The 18,568-nt window shown below is 42.2% G+C and overlaps 1 protein-coding gene across 3 annotated transcripts; it reads left to right on the plus strand.

The window, feature by feature from the left end:
* The first annotated feature begins 1,036 nt into the window (after positions 1 to 1,036).
* Positions 1,037 to 15,314, plus strand: LOC118937770 (protein Njmu-R1-like). 3 transcript variants are annotated; one of them, XM_036939002.1, is made up of 10 exons: positions 1,037 to 1,407; positions 2,126 to 2,209; positions 2,820 to 2,945; positions 4,889 to 5,017; positions 5,149 to 5,209; positions 5,574 to 5,693; positions 8,967 to 9,031; positions 9,212 to 9,345; positions 13,167 to 13,270; positions 13,422 to 15,314. In XM_036939002.1, the coding sequence occupies exons 1-10, from the start codon at positions 1,253 to 1,255 to the stop codon at positions 13,632 to 13,634; spliced, it is 1,191 nt and encodes a 396-aa protein (XP_036794897.1). In that variant the 5' UTR covers positions 1,037 to 1,252; the 3' UTR covers positions 13,635 to 15,314. The 3 variants fall into 3 exon arrangements, with proteins under 3 accessions (XP_036794897.1, XP_036794898.1, XP_036794896.1); XM_036939001.1 differs by having other exon boundaries at positions 1,090 to 1,407; positions 2,102 to 2,209; XM_036939003.1 differs by lacking the exon at positions 2,126 to 2,209 and having other exon boundaries at positions 1,089 to 1,407.
* The last annotated feature ends 3,254 nt before the right edge of the window (positions 15,315 to 18,568 follow it).

Raw genomic sequence — 18,568 nt, forward strand, 5'->3', positions numbered from 1 at the left:
CCCTCTTCTGATCCACCTCAGACAAACATTGAAGTTCGACCTTTTTATTTCACCATTCCCTCGCTCATTTTGTATCAATTCCTAAATGCCTGGCTGTTGCCTAGCCCGAATTTTGCTCTGCGAATTTGATGTCCTTTTTTTTTTTTCCCCACCTTTATTTAACTAGGCAAGTCAGTTAAGAACGAATGGGTTAACTGCCTTGATCAGGGGCAGAACGATAGATTTTTACATATGTGACTTTTTAAGTATTTGAATGACAATTTTTTGTATCGTCTTAATCTCTGCAGCAGTACGGTACCTGGTCATCACTAGCTTCCACATCCTCAAAGTAAAAATGATGGTTAAACCCCGCCCATTTGTAAAATGTATATATTTTATTTGTATTTAACCTTTATTTGACCAGGCAAGTCAGTTAAGAACAAATTCTTATTTACAATGACGGCTTACCCCGACCAAACCCTAACCCGGACGATGTTGCGCCAATTGTGCGCCACCCTATGGGACTCCCAATCACAGCCGGTTGTGATACAGCCTGGAATCAAACCAGGGTCTTTAGTGACGCCTCTAGCACTGAGATGCAGTGCCCTAGACCGCTGCGCCACTCCGGAGTATTTTATACCTAACCCTAACTTTAATACTAACCTTAACCACACAGCTAACCTTATGCCTAATCTTAAATTAAGACCAACAATCATTTGTTTGTTTACATGAATTTTTACTATATAGACCATTTTGACTTTGTGGCTGTGGAATCGAAATACAAAACAGTCCATCGGTCATCGGATAGTAAACCTTCAAAAGACCGGTAAACAGTGACCACTAGCGGCTGTTCAGGCTAATGAACGCCAATATCCCAAAAGTTATTATGGCATTGTTTGTATATTCAGAAACATTAGCTTAATTTTACCCATTGATACGTGGCTATAAGAAGGCAACGACCTCTGATAATTTGGGCATAATTTAGCTATTATAATAACTGATGTGTTCAGTTTATTTCCTGGACCAAATCATGTCATAGCAAATTTTACACGGACCTTAAACAACGACGGATTCATGGAATTACACGGCGCATGCGTGAATCAGATCATGGATCTTTAGAAATAATGATAGACTCGTCTCTTCAGTAAAGGAAGTTGTTAGTCTATTCACATGCCTAGTATTGTTATTATTTCTTATCCAGTTCAACCTGCATCCTAAATAACTGAACGTCATTTCTCGGTATCTGTCATTTGTTGATACGTGCGAAGCAATCATGTTTACCTCGCAAACTTCCATGCAAACGTCCTCCTTCCAAGATTCAATTGACGTGGAAGAAAAGGATACGGATTATGATAACGAAGAGATGGGATATAATCAGAAAATACAGTTGAACTGTTACTATACCATTTATCTCTACCAAGGCACCAGGTAATCTTCTCCATCTGAATGTTCTGCTTGAGTCTATCTAACTTTACATCAAGCAATTTGTTTTGACAGTACACAATGACCTAAACTAGGGCATTATTTGGTATGCAAATATCTGCAGATTACGTGAATGTTTACTTGCCTTAGCTACTAGGCTATAGAGAATCTATGGACCTCGGTCCCTCACCCTTCTCCATAGGGATGAATGGAAATGCATTACCAATCACACCAATGTCTCACTTTGTTGATATTATTAGACTCATTGGAGGTTGGAGGTTCTCACAATGTACAGTATTCATGCTCGGACAGTCTTTATACATACACTGTCATTAGTGGAGGCTGGTGGGAGGAACTATAGGAGGATGGGCTCATTGTAATGGCTGGAATGGAACCAATGGAACGGTATGAAACATATGGAAACAACATGTTGGACCCCGTTCCAGTTACTCCATTCCAGTCATTACAATGAGCTCATCCTCCTATAGCTCAACTCACCAGTCTCCACTGACTGTGATAACATCATCAAGCTAGTCCAGCTGCATATTGAGGCCAATTTCTTTGTCACTGTATAACCACTTTCTCCCAAATTCACTGGTTCTCTGTGGACATCAACTGTGGATCCTGCTGCTGACTTACTGTACTGTCAGTTCAGACTTGCTGTTCTGTTCTCCACTAACTAACCAAGTCATGAGTATAGTAACTACCTACAGTACCTGTCTAGATCTGAGGCAGCTGCAGAGGGCAACGTGGCATGGAGCCAGAGAAGAACAGATTCCACAGCCAGTACCAGTCAGGAAGACTTTAGGTAACCAAGGTCTCCCCGTGACCTGTCTGTTTCTCTAGTGGTTTTATTTCTGTGGCTTTCAGTGTTGTCCTTCTCTGTCGTATCCATGGGCCTGCTGCTGGAAACCTATCAACCTGGAATCAACACTGTTTCTTTCCTGTCATGATGTCATCAGTGTGCTTCCGGCTATCTGGGATATGGAGTCACAAAGCCTAGTATCTATCTACCTCCTTCTGTACACACTGTTCACCCTACTTCTTTTGGGATGTCGTCTTTCTGTGACGTCAAGTTGTTTCAGCCTCAGATTCTATATCGATGATGATATAGTTATGTGATATGATATTGTTATGTTATTAAAATGTGATATTTCAGTGTCACATCATGCATCTTACATAGTGACCATAAGGAAAGAGAAGTGGGAAGGAAGGATTTAAATAGGCTCTGTGACTCACATGGAAACTGGAAGATTCTGTTTCACTATATCTGTATCTAGCCTTCATGTTGTGTTGATGTGGCTTTTATTCGTCGGCTTCCTTCTTCATCACCTCTTTGGCTGTCCACTTTCTCATCAGATCGGATTGGTTGCCTGTCACTCTGTTTCCATGGTAACTGACTCTTGCCCCACCAACAGCCTCACCCTAGTGGACAGCAGCCTGCCGGTAGAGGCAGAGCCTGAGCTACGATGCTACATCTCCCGGAGGCTGAGCAAAGGAGCCCTGCTCGGGGGCATGGGAAACATTGCCGCCGTGGAGCTCAGGTGACCTTAACGAACTTAAACTAAGGGCCTCATTCCAAACCAACTCATCTCTCCTTTCCTTAAGAACTTGTTGAACCTAATTTCAAACCAATCCAGCTTTAATATCCTTAGGAACCTGTTGAGCCCATCTCACAGATCTGATTGGGTGGCTTAGGTATGGTATCAGCAATATAGTAACTACACTGCTCAAAAAAATAAAGGGAACACTAAAATAACACATCCTAGATCTGAATGAATGAAATATTCTTATTAAATACTTTTTTCTTTACATAGTTGAATGTGCTGACAACAAAATTACACAAAAATTATCAATGGAAATCAAATTTATCAACCCATGGAGGTCTGGATTTGGAGTCACACTCAAAATTAAAGTAGAAAACCACACTACAGGCTGATCAAATTTTGATGTAATGTCCTTAAAACAAGTCAAAATGAGGCTCAGTAATGTGTGTGGCCTCCACGTGCCTGTATGACCTCCCTAAAATGCCTGGGCATGCTGATGAGGTGGCGGATGGTCTCCTGAGGGATCTCCTCCCAGACCTGGACTAAAGCATCCGCCAACTCCTGGACAGTCTGTGGTGCAACGTGGCGTTGGTGGATGGAGCGACATGATGTCCCAGATGTGCTCAATTGGATTCAGGTCTGGGGAACGGGCGGGCCAGTCCATAGCATCAATGCCTTCCTCTTGCAGGAATTGCTGACACACTCCATCCACATGAGGTCTAGCATTGTCTTGCATCAGGAGGAACCCAGGGCCAACCACACCAGCATAGGGTCTCACAAGGGGTCTGAGGATCTCATCTCGGTACCTAATGGCAGTCAGGCTACCTCTGGCGAGCACATGGAGGGCTGTGCGGCGCCCCAAAGAAATGCCACCCCACACCATGACTGACCCACCGCCAAACCGGTAATGCTGGAGGATGTTTCAGGCAGCAGAACGTTCTTCGCGGCGTCTCCAGACTGTCACGTCTGTCACATGTGCTCAGTGTGAACCTGATTTCATCTGTGAAGAGCACAGGTCGCCAGTGGCGAATTTGCCAATCTTGGTGTTCTCTGGCAAATGCCAAATGTCCTGCACGGTGTTGGGCTGTAAGCACAACCCCCACCTGTGGACGTCGGGCCCTCATACCACCCTCATGGAGTCTGTTTCTGACCGTTTGAGCAGACACATGCACATTTGTGGCCTGCTGGAGGTCATTTTGCAGGGCTCTGATAGTGCTCCTTCTGCTCTTCCCTGCACAAAGGCGGAGGTAGCGGTCCTGCTGCTGGGTTGTTGCCCTCCTACGGCCTCCTCCACGTCTCCTGATATACTGGCCTGTCTCCTGGTAGCGCCTCCATGCTCTGGACACTACGCTGAAAGACACAGCAAACTTCTTGCCACATCTCGCATTGATGTTCCATCCTGGATGAGCTGCACTACCTGAGCCACTTGTGTAGGTTGTAGACTCCGTCTCATGCTACCACTAGAGTGAAAGCACCGCCAGCATTCAAAAGTGACCAAAACATCAGCCAGGAAGCATAGGAACTGAGAAGTGGTCTGTGGTCACCACCTGCAGAACCACTCCTTTATTGGGGGTGTCTTGCTAAATACCTATAATTTCCACCTGTTGTCTATTCCATTTGCACAACAGCATGGGACATTTATTGTCAATCAGTGTTGCTTCCTAAGTGGACAGTTTGATTTCACAGAAGTGTGATTAACTTGGAGTTACATTGTGTTGTTTAAGTGTTCCCTTTATTTTTTTGAGCAGTGTATATACAGGCCTGTGTGTCTCTGGCTCTATCTAGCTAAGCAAGGTCTTAATTTGGAATCAGACCGAAGTATTCTCTCCTTATGTATACATCTGAAGCAATGTGGCACCAATTAGCCTGCACACTTCTAAAGTAGTGTAAAGCCAGTGTTTTACATTCATAATAAATATGTGTTTGTTGTCCCATCCCAGTGTCCCAGAGGCAACGGTGGGCTGTTACTGCTGTCTCCTGGAGCAGGAGAGATCCCCAGAGCAGCCCGACGCGGACGGCAATGGCTATGTAATCTGCCTGATGGGAGGCTCTGAGAAAGGCCTCAACCTATATCCTTTATAGGCTAACATGGTCTTTCTGAATCATACTAATGTAGAGTCAGTCTAGATGTATAGATGGGTACTGAAACTCATAAACCATTCATCATTAAACTATAAACCATTTCCTTAATCGACTGTACGTTTAGACTTGAACTGGACAAGTACGTGCAAGGCCTGCAGAGCAGTCTACAGACTGCTGAGGTAAGCAGGAAGTGGAATCACCAAAATAATATAATTGTACTGGATTCCATCATCTCTTGGACAGGGCTCCTTTGTAATAAACACTATCTGAAGGGGACTCACCTAGGTTGTGTTCAAGAGGGAAAAAAATGTTTTGAAATGGGGTGGTACTACCTGATGTTGTCAAATAAGAACACAGATTTTTCTTCTCCATTGTGAAATGTTTTGCTATCAGTGTGACCTATTTAACCCCACCCTAGATAGATAAATCTAAAATGACTACACAAATAGGTAGTCCCCTGTGTAGGGTTATAAGTGTTATTTCCCTCTCTGTCCTCCGTGTGTGTGTGTGTGTGTGTGTGTGTGTATATATATATATATATAGCTGGTGAACCTAGAGACTGAGATCAGGCCCTACCTGAGCATGTGGTACGAGGAGTCTGTGATGCACATCCACAGAGTGGTGCAGATGGTCCAGGGGAGCATCAGCTTCCTGCTATATGCTGTGAGTCACCTTTGACCCATCATTTGACCGTTACCATAGTGATTAATTCCCCCTGTACCAGTGATTCCCCCTCATTGTTTCAATACATTTACTTCCCCTCCATGCTTCACTATGTTATGTTTTTGCTAGTTACTTACTTGGGCTGTGTCTACTAGATAAAGCTATAATTTAGTCTTTACTGACTAGTAGCCATCTTGCTTGACAAAACAAATGGGAAGTGGAAACATTCAAATATAAAATGAGATATTCCCAGCGTATTGTATTGTCACAAAACATCCACTCTAACAATGAGATATTCCCAGCGTATTGTCACAAAACATCCACTCTAACAATGAGATATTCCCAGCGTATTGTATTGTCACAAAACATCTTCACATTTGTTGGCGTCAGTCACGCAATTGCATAGTTCAAAACGCATCATTTTCTTTGATGGCCATCAATGTTGCCACTGTGTAGCTTAGAGCAGAAACAAGGTTCCAAGAATCATTTTGACTGGTTGTAACGTTGATCAGGCCCGTGTCATTGTAGAATAAAGTTTAGTTTAATATGCAGCGCTGATCAGACCCGTGTCATTGTAGAATAAAGTTTAGTTTAATATGCAGCGCTGATCAGACCCGTGTCATTGTAGAATAAAGTTTAGTTTAATATGCAGCGCTGATCAGACCCGTGTCATTGTAGAATAAAGTTTAGTTTAATATGCAACACTGATCAGGCCCGTGTCATTGTATAATAAAGTTTAGTTTAATATGCAGCGCTGATCAGACCCGTGTCATTGTAGAATAAAGTTTAGTTTAATATGCAGCGCTGATCAGGCCCGTGTCATTGTATAATAAAGTTTAGTTTAATATGCAACACTGATCAGGCCCATGTCATTGTAGAATAAAGTTTAATATGCAACACTGATCAGGCCCATGTCATTGTAGAATAAAGTTTAGTTTAATATGTAACGCTGATCAGCCCCGTGTCATTGTAGAATAAAGTTTAGTTTAATATGCAGCGCTGATCAGGCCCATGTCATTGTAGAATAAAGTTTAATATGCAACACTGATCAGGCCCATGTCATTGTAGAATAAAGTTTAGTTTAATATGCAGCGCTGATCAGGCCCATGTCATTGTAGAATAAAGTTTAATATGCAACGCTGATCAGACCCGTGTCATTGTAGAATAAAGTTTAGTTTAATATGCAACACTGATCAGGCCCATGTCATTGTAGAATAAAGTTTAATATGCAACACTGATCAGGCCCATGTCATTGTAGAATAAAGTTTAATATGCAACACTGATCAGGCCCATGTCATTGTAGAATAAAGTTTAGTTTAATATGCAACACTGATCAGGCCCATGTCATTGTAGAATAAAGTTTAGTTTAATATGCAACACTGATCAGGCCCATGTCATTGTAGAATAAAGTTTAGTTTAATATGCAACACTGATCAGGCCCATGTCATTGTAGAATAAAGTTTAGTTTAATATGCAACACTGATCAGGCCCGTGTCATTGTAGAATAAAGTTTAGTTTAATATGCAGCGCTGATCAGGCCCATGTCATTGTTGAATAAAGTTTAATATGCAGCGCTGATCAGACCCGTGTCATTGTAGAATAAAGTTTAGTTTAATATGCAACACTGATCAGACCCGTGTCATTGTAGAATAAAGTTTAGTTTAATATGCAGCGCTGATCAGGCCCATGTCATTGTAGAATAAAGTTTAGTTTAATATGCAACACTGATCAGGCCCATGTCATTGTAGAATAAAGTTTAATATGCAACACTGATCAGGCCCATGTCATTGTAGAATAAAGTTTAATATGCAACACTGATCAGGCCCATGTCATTGTAGAATAAAGTTTAGTTTAATATGCAACACTGATCAGGCCCATGTCATTGTAGAATAAAGTTTAGTTTAATATGCAACACTGATCAGGCCCATGTCATTGTAGAATAAAGTTTAGTTTAATATGCAACACTGATCAGGCCCGTGTCATTGTAGAATAAAGTTTAGTTTAATATGCAGCGCTGATCAGGCCCATGTCATTGTTGAATAAAGTTTAATATGCAGCGCTGATCAGACCCGTGTCATTGTAGAATAAAGTTTAGTTTAATATGCAACACTGATCAGACCCGTGTCATTGTAGAATAAAGTTTAGTTTAATATGCAGCGCTGATCAGGCCCGTGTCATTGTAGAATAAAGTTTAGTTTAATATGCAACACTGATTAGGCCCATGTCATTGTAGAATAAAGTTTAATATGCAACACTGATCAGGCCCATGTCATTGTAGAATAAAGTTTAATATGCAACACTGATCAGGCCCATGTCATTGTAGAATAAAGTTTAGTTTAATATGCAACACTGATCAGGCCCATGTCATTGTAGAATAAAGTTTAATATGCAACACTGATCAGGCCCGTGTCATTGTAGAATAAAGTTTAATATGCAACACTGATCAGGCCCAAGTCATTGTAGAATAAAGTTTAATATGCAACACTGATCAGGCCCGTGTCATTGTAGAATAAAGTTTAATATGCAACACTGATCAGGCCCGTGTCATTGTAGAATAAAGTTTAGTTTAATATGCAGCGCTGATCAGGCCCATGTCATTGTAGAATAAAGTTTAATATGCAACACTGATCAGGCCCGTGTCATTGTAGAATAAAGTTTAATATGCAACACTGATCAGGCCCGTGTCATTGTAGAATAAAGTTTAGTTTAATATGCAACACTGATCAGGCCCATGTCATTGTAGAATAAAGTTTAACATGCAGCACTGATCAGGCCCGTGTCGTTGTAGAATAAAGTTTAGTTTAATATGCAACACTGATCAGGCCCGTGTCATTGTAGAATAAAGTTTAGTTTAATATGCAACACTGATCAGGCCCGTGTCATTGTAGAATAAAGTTTAACATGCAGCACTGATCAGGCCCGTGTCATTGTAGAATAAAGTTTAGTTTAATATGCAACACTGATCAGGCCCGTGTCATTGTAGAATAAAGTTTAACATGCAGCACTGATCAGGCCCGTGTCATTGTAGAATAAAGTTTAGTTTAATATGCAACACTGATCAGGCCCGTGTCATTGTAGAATAAAGTTTAATATGCAACACTGATCAGGCCCATGTCATTGTAGAATAAAGTTTAGTTTAATATGCAGCGCTGATCAGGCCCGTGTCATTGTAGAATAAAGTTTAACATGCAGCACTGATCAGGCCCGTGTCATTGTAGAATAAAGTTTAGTTTAATATGCAGCGCTGATCAGGCCCATGTCATTGTTTTCAAGGCTCTGAGTCACATACACGTGGAGGTCACCAATGCAGATGACAGGACCAAGGCTGATGTTGCTAGGTGAGTTACTTTAAAGGTCCAGTCCAGTCCAAATTGGGTTTTCGGTCAAATTCTGTTTAATAAATGAGTATCACTTCTGAAAATAATCTGAAAACACCTGGTCTTTATTCCTGTGGTTAAACTATAAGAATATACAGTATGTGCTGTGAATATGAATGAATATGGTTCATGTGTGTGTAGGTTCATTAAGGCAGCCAGTCTGCAGGGCCTGGTCCAGGAGGACACTACAACAGCCTCTCTGTATAAGGCCTCAGAGGCTCTTACTGACCTGGTCATAGACTGCTCCACCAGCCCTCCTACACTCTCCAACACAGGTCTGTGTGACTGCTCTAACCTGTGGATATATATATACACACACACACACACAGGTCTGTGTGACTGCTCTAACTGTGGACATATACACACACACAGGTCTGTGTGACTGCTTTAACCTGTGGATATATACACACACAGGTCTGTGTGACTGCTCTAACCTGTGGACATATACACACACACACAGGTCTGTGTGACTGCTCTAACCTGTGGATATACAGTGCCCCTTGAACTTTGCAACCTTTTGCCACATTTCAGGCTTCAAACATAAAGATATCAAACTGTATTTTTTTGTGAAGAATCAACAACAAGTGGGACACAATCATGAAGTGGAACGGCATTTATTGGATATTTCAAACTTTTTTAACAAATCAAAAACTGAAAAATTGGGCGTGCAAAATTATTCAGCCCCTTTACTTTCAGCGCAGCAAACTCTCTCCAGAAGTTCAGTGAGGATCTCTGAATGATCCAATGTTGACCTAAATGACTAATGATGATAAATACAATCCACCTGTGTGTAATCAAGTCTCCGTATAAATGCACCTGCACTGTGATAGTCTCAGAGGTCCGTTAAAAGCGCAGAGAGCATCATGAAGAAAAAGGAACACACCAGGCAGGTCCGAGATACTGTTGTGAAAAAGTTTAAAGCCGGATTTGGATACAAAAATATTTCCCAAGCTTTAAACATCCCAAGGAGCACTGTGCAAGCGATAATATTGAAATGGAAGGAGTATCAGACCACTGCAAATCTACCAAGACCTGGCCGTCCCTCTAAACTTTCAGCTCATACAAGGAGAAGACTGATCAGAGATGCAGCCAAGAGGCCCATGATCACTCTGGATGAACTGCAGAGATCTACAGCTGAGGTGGGAGACTCTGTCCATAGGACAACAATCAGTCGTATATTGCACAAATCTGGCCTTTATGGAAGAGTGGCAAGAAGAAAGCCATTTCTTAAAGATATCCATAAAAAGTGTTGTTTAAAGTTTGCCACAAGCCACCTGGGAGACACACCAAACATGTGGAAGAAGGTGCTCTGGTCAGATGAAACCAAAATTGAACTTTTTGGCAACAATGCAAAACGTTATGTTTGGCGTAAAAGCAACACAGCTGAACACACCATCCCCACTGTCAAACATGGTGGTGGCAGCATCATGGTTTGGGCCTGCTTTTCTTCAGCAGGGACAGGGAAGATGGTTAAAATTGATGGGAAGATGGATGGAGCCAAATACAGGACCATTCTGGTGGAGTCTGATGGAGTCTGCAAAAGACCTGAGACTGGGACGGAGATTTGTCTTCCAACAAGACTGATCCAAAACATAAAGCAAAATCTACAATGGAATGGTTCAAAGATAAACATATCCAGGTGTTAGAATGGCCAAGTCAAAGTCCAGACCTGAATCCAATCGAGAATCTGTGGAAAGAACTGAAAACTGCTGTTCACAAATGCTCTCCATCCAACCTCACTGAGCTCGAGCTGTTTTGCAAGGAGGAATGGGAAAAAATGTCAGTCTCTCGATGTGCAAAACTGATAGAGACATACCCCAAGCGACTTACAGCTGTAATCGCAGCAAAAGGTGGCGCTACAAAGTATTAACTTAAGGGGGCTGAATAATTTTGCACGCCCAATTTTTCAGTTTTTGATTTGTTAAAAAAGTTTGAAATATCCAATAAATGTCGTTCCACTTCATGATTGTGTCCCACTTGTTGTTGATTCTTCACAAAAATACAGTTTTATATCTTTATGTTTGAAGCCTGAAATGTGGCAAAAGGTCGCAAAGTTCAAGGGGGCCGAATACTTTCGCAAGGCACTGTATATACACACACAGGTCTGTGTGACTGCTCTAATCTGTGGACATATACACACACACAGGTCTGTGTGACTGCTCTAATCTGTGGACATATACACACACACAGGTCTGTGTGACTGCTCTAACCTGTGGACATATACCCACAGGTCTGTGTGACTGCTCTAACCTGTGGACATACACACACACACAGGTCTGTGTGACTGCTCTAACCTGTGGACATACACACACACACAGGCCTATTGAAACGACTCTAACAAACAGACACTCTCCCACAGTCACAAATACAGATCTGTGTTACAGCTGTAGCCACACCACTCTACAAAACAGGTCTTTGTATGGTGCATTCAGAAAGTATTCCGACCCCTTGACTTTTTCCACATTTTGTTACGTTACAACCTTATTCAAAAAATGTATTAAATCGTTTTCTTTCTCTCATCAATCTACACACAATACCTCATAATGACAAAGCAAAAACTTTTTCTACAAAACATTTCTACAAATCTATAAAGCTGAAATATCACATTTACATAAGTATTCAGACCCTTTACTCAGTACTTTGTTGAAGCATCTTTGGCAGCGATTACAGCCTCAAGTCTTCTTGGGTATGACTCTACAAGTTTGGCACACATGTATTTGGGGAGTTTCTCCCGTTTCTTCTCTGCAGATCCTCTCAAGCTCTGTCAGGTTGGATGGAGCACAATGCTGCACAGCTATTTTTAGGTCTCTCCAGAGATTTTCAATCTGGTTCAAGTCCGGTCTCTAGCTGGGCCACTCAAGGACATTCAGAGACTTGTCCTGAAGCCACTCCTGCATTGTCTTGGCTGTGTGCTTAGGGTCATTGTCCTGTTGCAATGTGAATCTTCACCTCAGTCTGAGGTCCTGAGCGCTCTGGAGCAGGTTTTTGTCAAGGATCTCTCTGTACTTTGCTCCGTTCATCTTTGCCTTGATCCTGACTAGTCTCCCAGTCCCTGCCGCTGAAAAACATCTCCACAGCATGATGCTGCCACCACCATGCTTCACCGTACGGATGGTGCCTGGTTTCCTCCAGACGTGACGCTTGGGATTCAGGCCAAGAGTTCAATCTTGGTTTCATCAGACCAGAGAATCTAGTTTCTCATGTTCTGAGAGTCTTTAGGTGCCTTTTGGCAAACTCTAAGCCGGCTGTCATGTGCCTTTTACTGAGGAGTGGCTTCCATCTGGCCACTCTACCGTAAAGGCCTGATTGGTGGAGTGCTGCAGTGATGGTTGTCCTTCTGGAAGGTTCTCCCATTTCCACAGAGGAACTCGAGAGATCTGTCATCAGGTTCTTGGTCACCTAGCTGACCAAGGCTCTTCTCCCGTGATTGCTCAGTTTGGCCTGGCGGCCAGCTATAGGAAGAGTCTTGGTGGTTCCAAACTTCCTCCATTTGAGAATGATGGAGCCCACTGTGTTCTTGGGGACCTTCAATGCTGCAGACATTTTTTGGTATCCTTCCCCAGATTTGTGCCTTGACACAATCCAGTCTCGAAGCTCTACGAACAATTCCTTCAACCTCATGGCTTGGTTTTTGCTCTGACATGCACTGTCAACTGTTGGACCTTATATAGACAGGTGTGTGCCTTTCCAAATCATGTCCAATCAATTGAATTTACCACAGGTGGACTCAATCAAGATGTAGAAACATCTCAAGGATGATCAATGGAAATAGCGATGCACCTGAGCTCAATTTCGAGTCTCATAGTAAAGGGTCTGAATACTTATGTAAATAAGGTATTTGTTTTTTATTTTTAATACATTTGCAAAAATGTACAAAACCTGTTTTCGCTTCGTCATTATGGGATATTGGGTGTAGATTGCTAAAGAAAAACAATTATTTAATCCATTTTAGAATAAGTCAAGGGGTCTGAATACTTTCCGAAGGCACAGTACATGTACACACAGACATAGAATCACCAAAACATTTCCCATTAATGATCGTCACAGAATACACACTGACTAATCACTCCGTCATCCCTCTCACACCTTTTTCCAGTCAGTAACCGTTTCTGTGACGGTTGGATCCAGTCATTCCTGAACGCAGCAGAGCGCTGTAACCCTTTCCTCCTCAGACAGATCCTGGAGAACTTCAAACTCAAGGTGGGCAAACGCACAGCACACAGACAAGTGGATCACTTTAAACCATTATATAAATACTGTATGTCCAGGCCATGTTTAAAATGGCTGACTGCTTTCTCATCCATGCTCTCTCTCTCCCCCCTCTCTCCTTCTCCTCCCCCTGTCTCTCCAGGCCATCCAGGACATGAACAGTCTGAAGCGGTTCATCCGCCAGGCTGAGTCGAGTCACTACGCTCTGTTCCGCTGCTGCCAGTTCCTGCAGGGCTGTGGGAATGGGGACGTGCTGCTCCAGAACGCCCACGCCGAGCACCGGGACCTCCCTGAGGCCTGCAGCATCATCCGCGTGCTGGATGAGTTCCTCGGCGAACAGCAGGCCCAGGGATGAGGATAGGGATGAGGGACACTGACACACCGCAGCCACCAGGTCGGCGATAGTTGAACCTCGAATTGGCAGTGACACCTCGAGGGCGGCGATAGTTCAACTCTAACCTACCCAGTCTCAACACCATGGCCTGTATTTATAAATTATCCTATAGAAGTCAGAACTCCTGTTCTGAGATGTGAATTTGTGAATACAGGCCCAGACCTCTGTGAAATAGGGGTGCGCTTGATTTGAGTTGGCCACTTTTGGGTTCATTTCTTTTGTTAAATTGTTGTACCAGACTAACTAAATCAAGCACAGCACAAGGATGTGGAAGTATTTGACCCAGGTCTCCTCACACGGGAACTCTTCCATGCTAGTTGTCAGTGTGTATCTGTTTTGGCACTTTCCTTTACCAATGGTGTTTTACAGTGGTCCCTGTCTTCATTTGCGGTGTGATTGAATAGCATTTACCCAGAAGAAACAGACCAAGTATGTTGTATCTGGATCAGAATTAACTCTAAAAACAAACATATCCAAAGTCATGTTAACACTAGTGATTTCTTTGCTGGTATTAAAACACGCAGTACTATAAACGAATGGAAACACAATCAGTATGTTTAACCCAGAATATACATCTCAACATGTGAATCATTTGTTTTGCTTGTCTTACATCATGTCCACATGTTGTATATCTTTTAAATGATTAGTGTTGCTTGCCTTTTGTCTGCATGTCAGTATGCTATCTACATACTACAGTACAATCCTGCTTTTCTGCACAGTGGAACAATGCACAAATCACTTTAATCAGCTTTTGTTACTTACTCAATTTCACCAGTAAAGAAATTGCAACACACTGACATTCCCACGTAGCTCAGTTGGTAGTGCACTGCGCTTGCAACACCAGGGTTGTGGGTTCGATTCCTAAGGGGGAGCAGTATGAAAATGCATGCACTCACTACTGCATGTGTCTGGATAAGAGCTTCTGCTAAGTGACTAAATTCATGCGCTGCTTGTTTTTGTATTTCTGTTGCTGACTGCTGTCTTCGTCTTATCTAAAGATACTCGTTAATGTGGTTAATCCTTACATTCCTTAGTAGGGAATATTAGTGTTGTAGAGGCCAACGTGTTGTATATCTACTTCACAGGAGGCTGCTGAGGGGAGGACGGCTCATCATAATAATAGCCAGAACGGAGTGAATGGAATGGCATCAAACGCATAGAAACCATGTGTTTGATACCATTCCACCCTTTCCTCTCCATCCATTACCATGAGCCCGTCCTCCCAAATGAAGGTGCCACCAACCTCCTGTGATCTACTGTCACTGTATGTTAAGTTACAAAAATGACCTTCACTACTCTTCACCAGCCCTATTGTAATGATAGTGTGTTCAGGGCTAAATAACCCACATGATTTATTGTGCCTGTATGACAGCAACTACGTAGGTTCTATTTTCCTATCAATGTGTCGACGTCTCTAAAAAGTATATTATGGTGAAAATGAAGCAATATTGTCTGTGAAAGTGTGTCCTTTAAACTGTGAACCAAGTGACATGTTAGTCGGTGATCTATTGTAGTGGACAATGGTGAATGATCATTCAACCTTTTAACTGTGCATTTAAATCTCCTGTACAAGTTAATGTCTATTAATGTGGTGTCTATCATGTTGATCTGTGGTTTGACTTGTATAAATAGTCATGTGAATCCTCTGTGTGGACTGAATCATGAATATGAAATCTGATTTCTGACCATATGAAACAATAGGGTCCCAGTTTACCTATGTAATTATGGCCCTGCCTACACCTAACGATTAAAAAAATAAAAATCACATGAGCAAAAAATATTCCATTTTATTTGGAGTGTCTAGCCAAACAAAGTTAAACGAGCCTATTTATATAATGAATATGAATTTGGACGGGCAGAAATGATTAAATATTAGAGCATTAGACCTCACTAAAGGCTTCAATCGTACAACAACTTTACTTAATTCCGAACTGGTTCTCTAGTACAGTGGTTCCCAAACTTTTTATAGTCCCGTACCCCTTCACACATTCAACCTCCAGCTGCGTACCCCCTCTAGCACCAGGGTCAGCTGTACCCCCTCTAGCACCAGGGTCATCTGTACCCCCTCTAGCACCAGGGTCAGCTGTACCCCCTCTAGCACCAGGGTCAGCTGTATCCCCTCTAGCACCAGGGTCAGCTGTACCCCCTCTAGCACCAGGGTCAGCTGTACCCCCTCTAGGACCAGGGTCAGCTCTACCCCCTCTAGCACCAGGGTCAGCTGTACCCCCTCTAGCACCAGGGTCAGCGCACTTTTTTGCCATCATTTTAAGCCTGCCACACACACACACACTATACAAAACAGTTATTAAGGATAAGAATGAGTGTGAGTTTTGTCACAACCCGGCTTGTGGGAAGTGACAAAGAGCTGTTATAGGACCAGAGAACAAATAATAATAATCAATAATTGTGCTCTTTATTTAGCCATCTTACATATAAAACCTTATTTGTTCATCGAAAATGGTGAATAACTCACCACAGGTTAATGAGAAGGGTGTGCTTGAAAGGATGCACATAACTCTGCAATGTTGGGTTGTATTGGAGAGAGTCTCAGTCTTAAATCTTTTTCCACACACAGTCTGTGCCTGTATTTAGTTTTCATGCTAGTGAGGGCCGAGAATCCACTCTAACATAGGTACGTGGTTGAAAAGGGCATCAGTGTCTTAACAGCGCGATTTTCCAAAGCAGGATACTCTGAGCTCAGCCCAGTCCAGAAATCTGCCAGTGTCTTCTGATTAAATAACATTTTCACAGAACTGCTTGTTGCAATTTCGATGAGGCTCTCTTGTTCAGATATCACTAACTGGACTGGAGGCAGGGCAATGAAAGGGATAACTAATCCAGTTGTTTGTGTCATCCGTTTTGGGAAAGTACCTGTGTAATTGCGCACCCAACTCACTCAGGTGCTTCGCTATATCACATTTGACATTGTCCGTAAGCTTGAGTTCATTTGCACACAAAAAATCATGCAATGATGGAAAGACCTTGGAAAGACCTTGGAAAGACCTGTCCTTGTTAATGCAGACAGAGAAGAGCTCCAACTTCTTAATTATAGCCTCACACATTGATTATAGTTGTGGAGAGTCCCTGTATTCCTAGATTCAGATAATTCAGGCAGGAAAAAACATCACCCAGATAGGACAGTCGTGTGAGAAACCATTCCCTTGGCAGCAAGAGCCTCTCGGTGGATGCTGCAGTGTACCCAAGTGGCGTCGGGAGCAACTGCTTGCACGTGTGTTATAACTCCACTGTGTCTCCCTGTCATGGCTTTTGCACCATCAGTACAGATACCAACACATCTTGACCACCAAACTGCATTTGATGTCACAAAGCTGTCCAATACTTTAAACATATCCTCTCCTGTTGTCCTGGTTTCCAGTGGTTTGCAGAAGAGGATGTCTTCCTTAATTGACTCCCCATAAACGTAACAGACATATACCAGGAGCTGTGCCTGTCCCGCCACGTCTGTTGACTCATCCAGCTGTAACGCATGTAATTCACTGGCTTGTATGCGAAGCAGTAATTGTTTCCACACATCTCCTGCCATGTCACTGATGCATCGTGAAACAGTGTTGTTTGATGAAGACATTGTATGTATAGTTTTTCCACCCAGCATTGTCCCATTTATTCCTCCACAATAGTATGGGTCTTGCCTGTCCTAGCCACTCGGTAGCTCACCATATAAGACTATTTTAGCCCCTTCTTATTAATGGTATCTGTTGTTTTTATACATGTCTTACGACTCGAAAGTCGTCTTAATTCTCAGACAAAAAATTCCTTATTTTTCAAATTGGCATGTTTTGTTTCTAAATGTCGGTGCAAGAGTGAAGGTTTCATCGAGTTGTGAGATAGTACTTTTACACATATAACACACTGTGGCTGAGGAAAGGCACTACTCCCAATATAAGTGAACCCCAAAACAACGTAGTTCTCATCATATTTGCGCCTCTTCGATGGTCCAACGTCCCTGTCTGTTGTTCTGTGCTTTCCCGGGTAAGGGGCAGTAGCTATTCGGCTGCATCAGATTCACAACTGTCAGTGACCATTCAAGCTGGGCTACAACAAATGTAGAATTACTGATGCTAGCATTGGATGTGCTCGTGGAAGCAGAACAACTTGTGTCGTCGACAGGTGCAGGTGTCGTACTGATGGTAGTAACTGGTGGTATGTGTCTCTATGGACGTGGGCCTTACTAAATGGACTGTTTGAAAATGTGAATAAAAAAAAAATAGTAATTATGATAAACAAAATGTTTTACAAAATTATGTGAATCACATTTTTATTTGGCGACGGCATTGCGCGTAGTACCCCAGTTTGAGAATACCTGCTCTAGTAGAATACCTGCTCTAGTAGAATACCTGCTCTAGTAGAATACCTGCTCTAGTAGAATACCTGCTCTAGGAGAATACCTGCTCTAGTAGAATACCTGCTCTAGTAGAATACCTGTTCTAGTAGAATACCTGCTCTAGGAGAATACCTGCTCTATGAGAATACCTGCTCTAGTAGAATACCTGTTCTAGTAGAATACCTGCTCTAGGAGAATACCTGCTCTATGAGAATACCTGCTCTAGTAGAATACCTGCTCTAGTAGAATACCTGCTCTAGGAGATTAGTAAGAGTGAATCACCCCGTGTTCAAGAATGGCCTTTTTTTTACCTTCATCCAGATTACAACCTCTCACTTTCAGTTATTTGAAAATGAAATAATCTCCAAAATATGTCTATTTTTAAAACAAGCAATAGAAAGCTGGTTGCAATTTCAGTTTAATCCACCAGAAAAGACAGTACAAATATTAGAACAAATACTATGGTTGAACTCAAATATACTAATTGATTTAAAAAAAGACAGTATAATCTTTGTAAATTATATCAGAAATAGGACTGGTGGAGTTATTTCAT

This window comes from Oncorhynchus mykiss, chromosome 12, assembly GCF_013265735.2.
Source record: "Oncorhynchus mykiss isolate Arlee chromosome 12, USDA_OmykA_1.1, whole genome shotgun sequence".
NCBI classification, from domain to species: domain Eukaryota; kingdom Metazoa; phylum Chordata; class Actinopteri; order Salmoniformes; family Salmonidae; genus Oncorhynchus; species Oncorhynchus mykiss.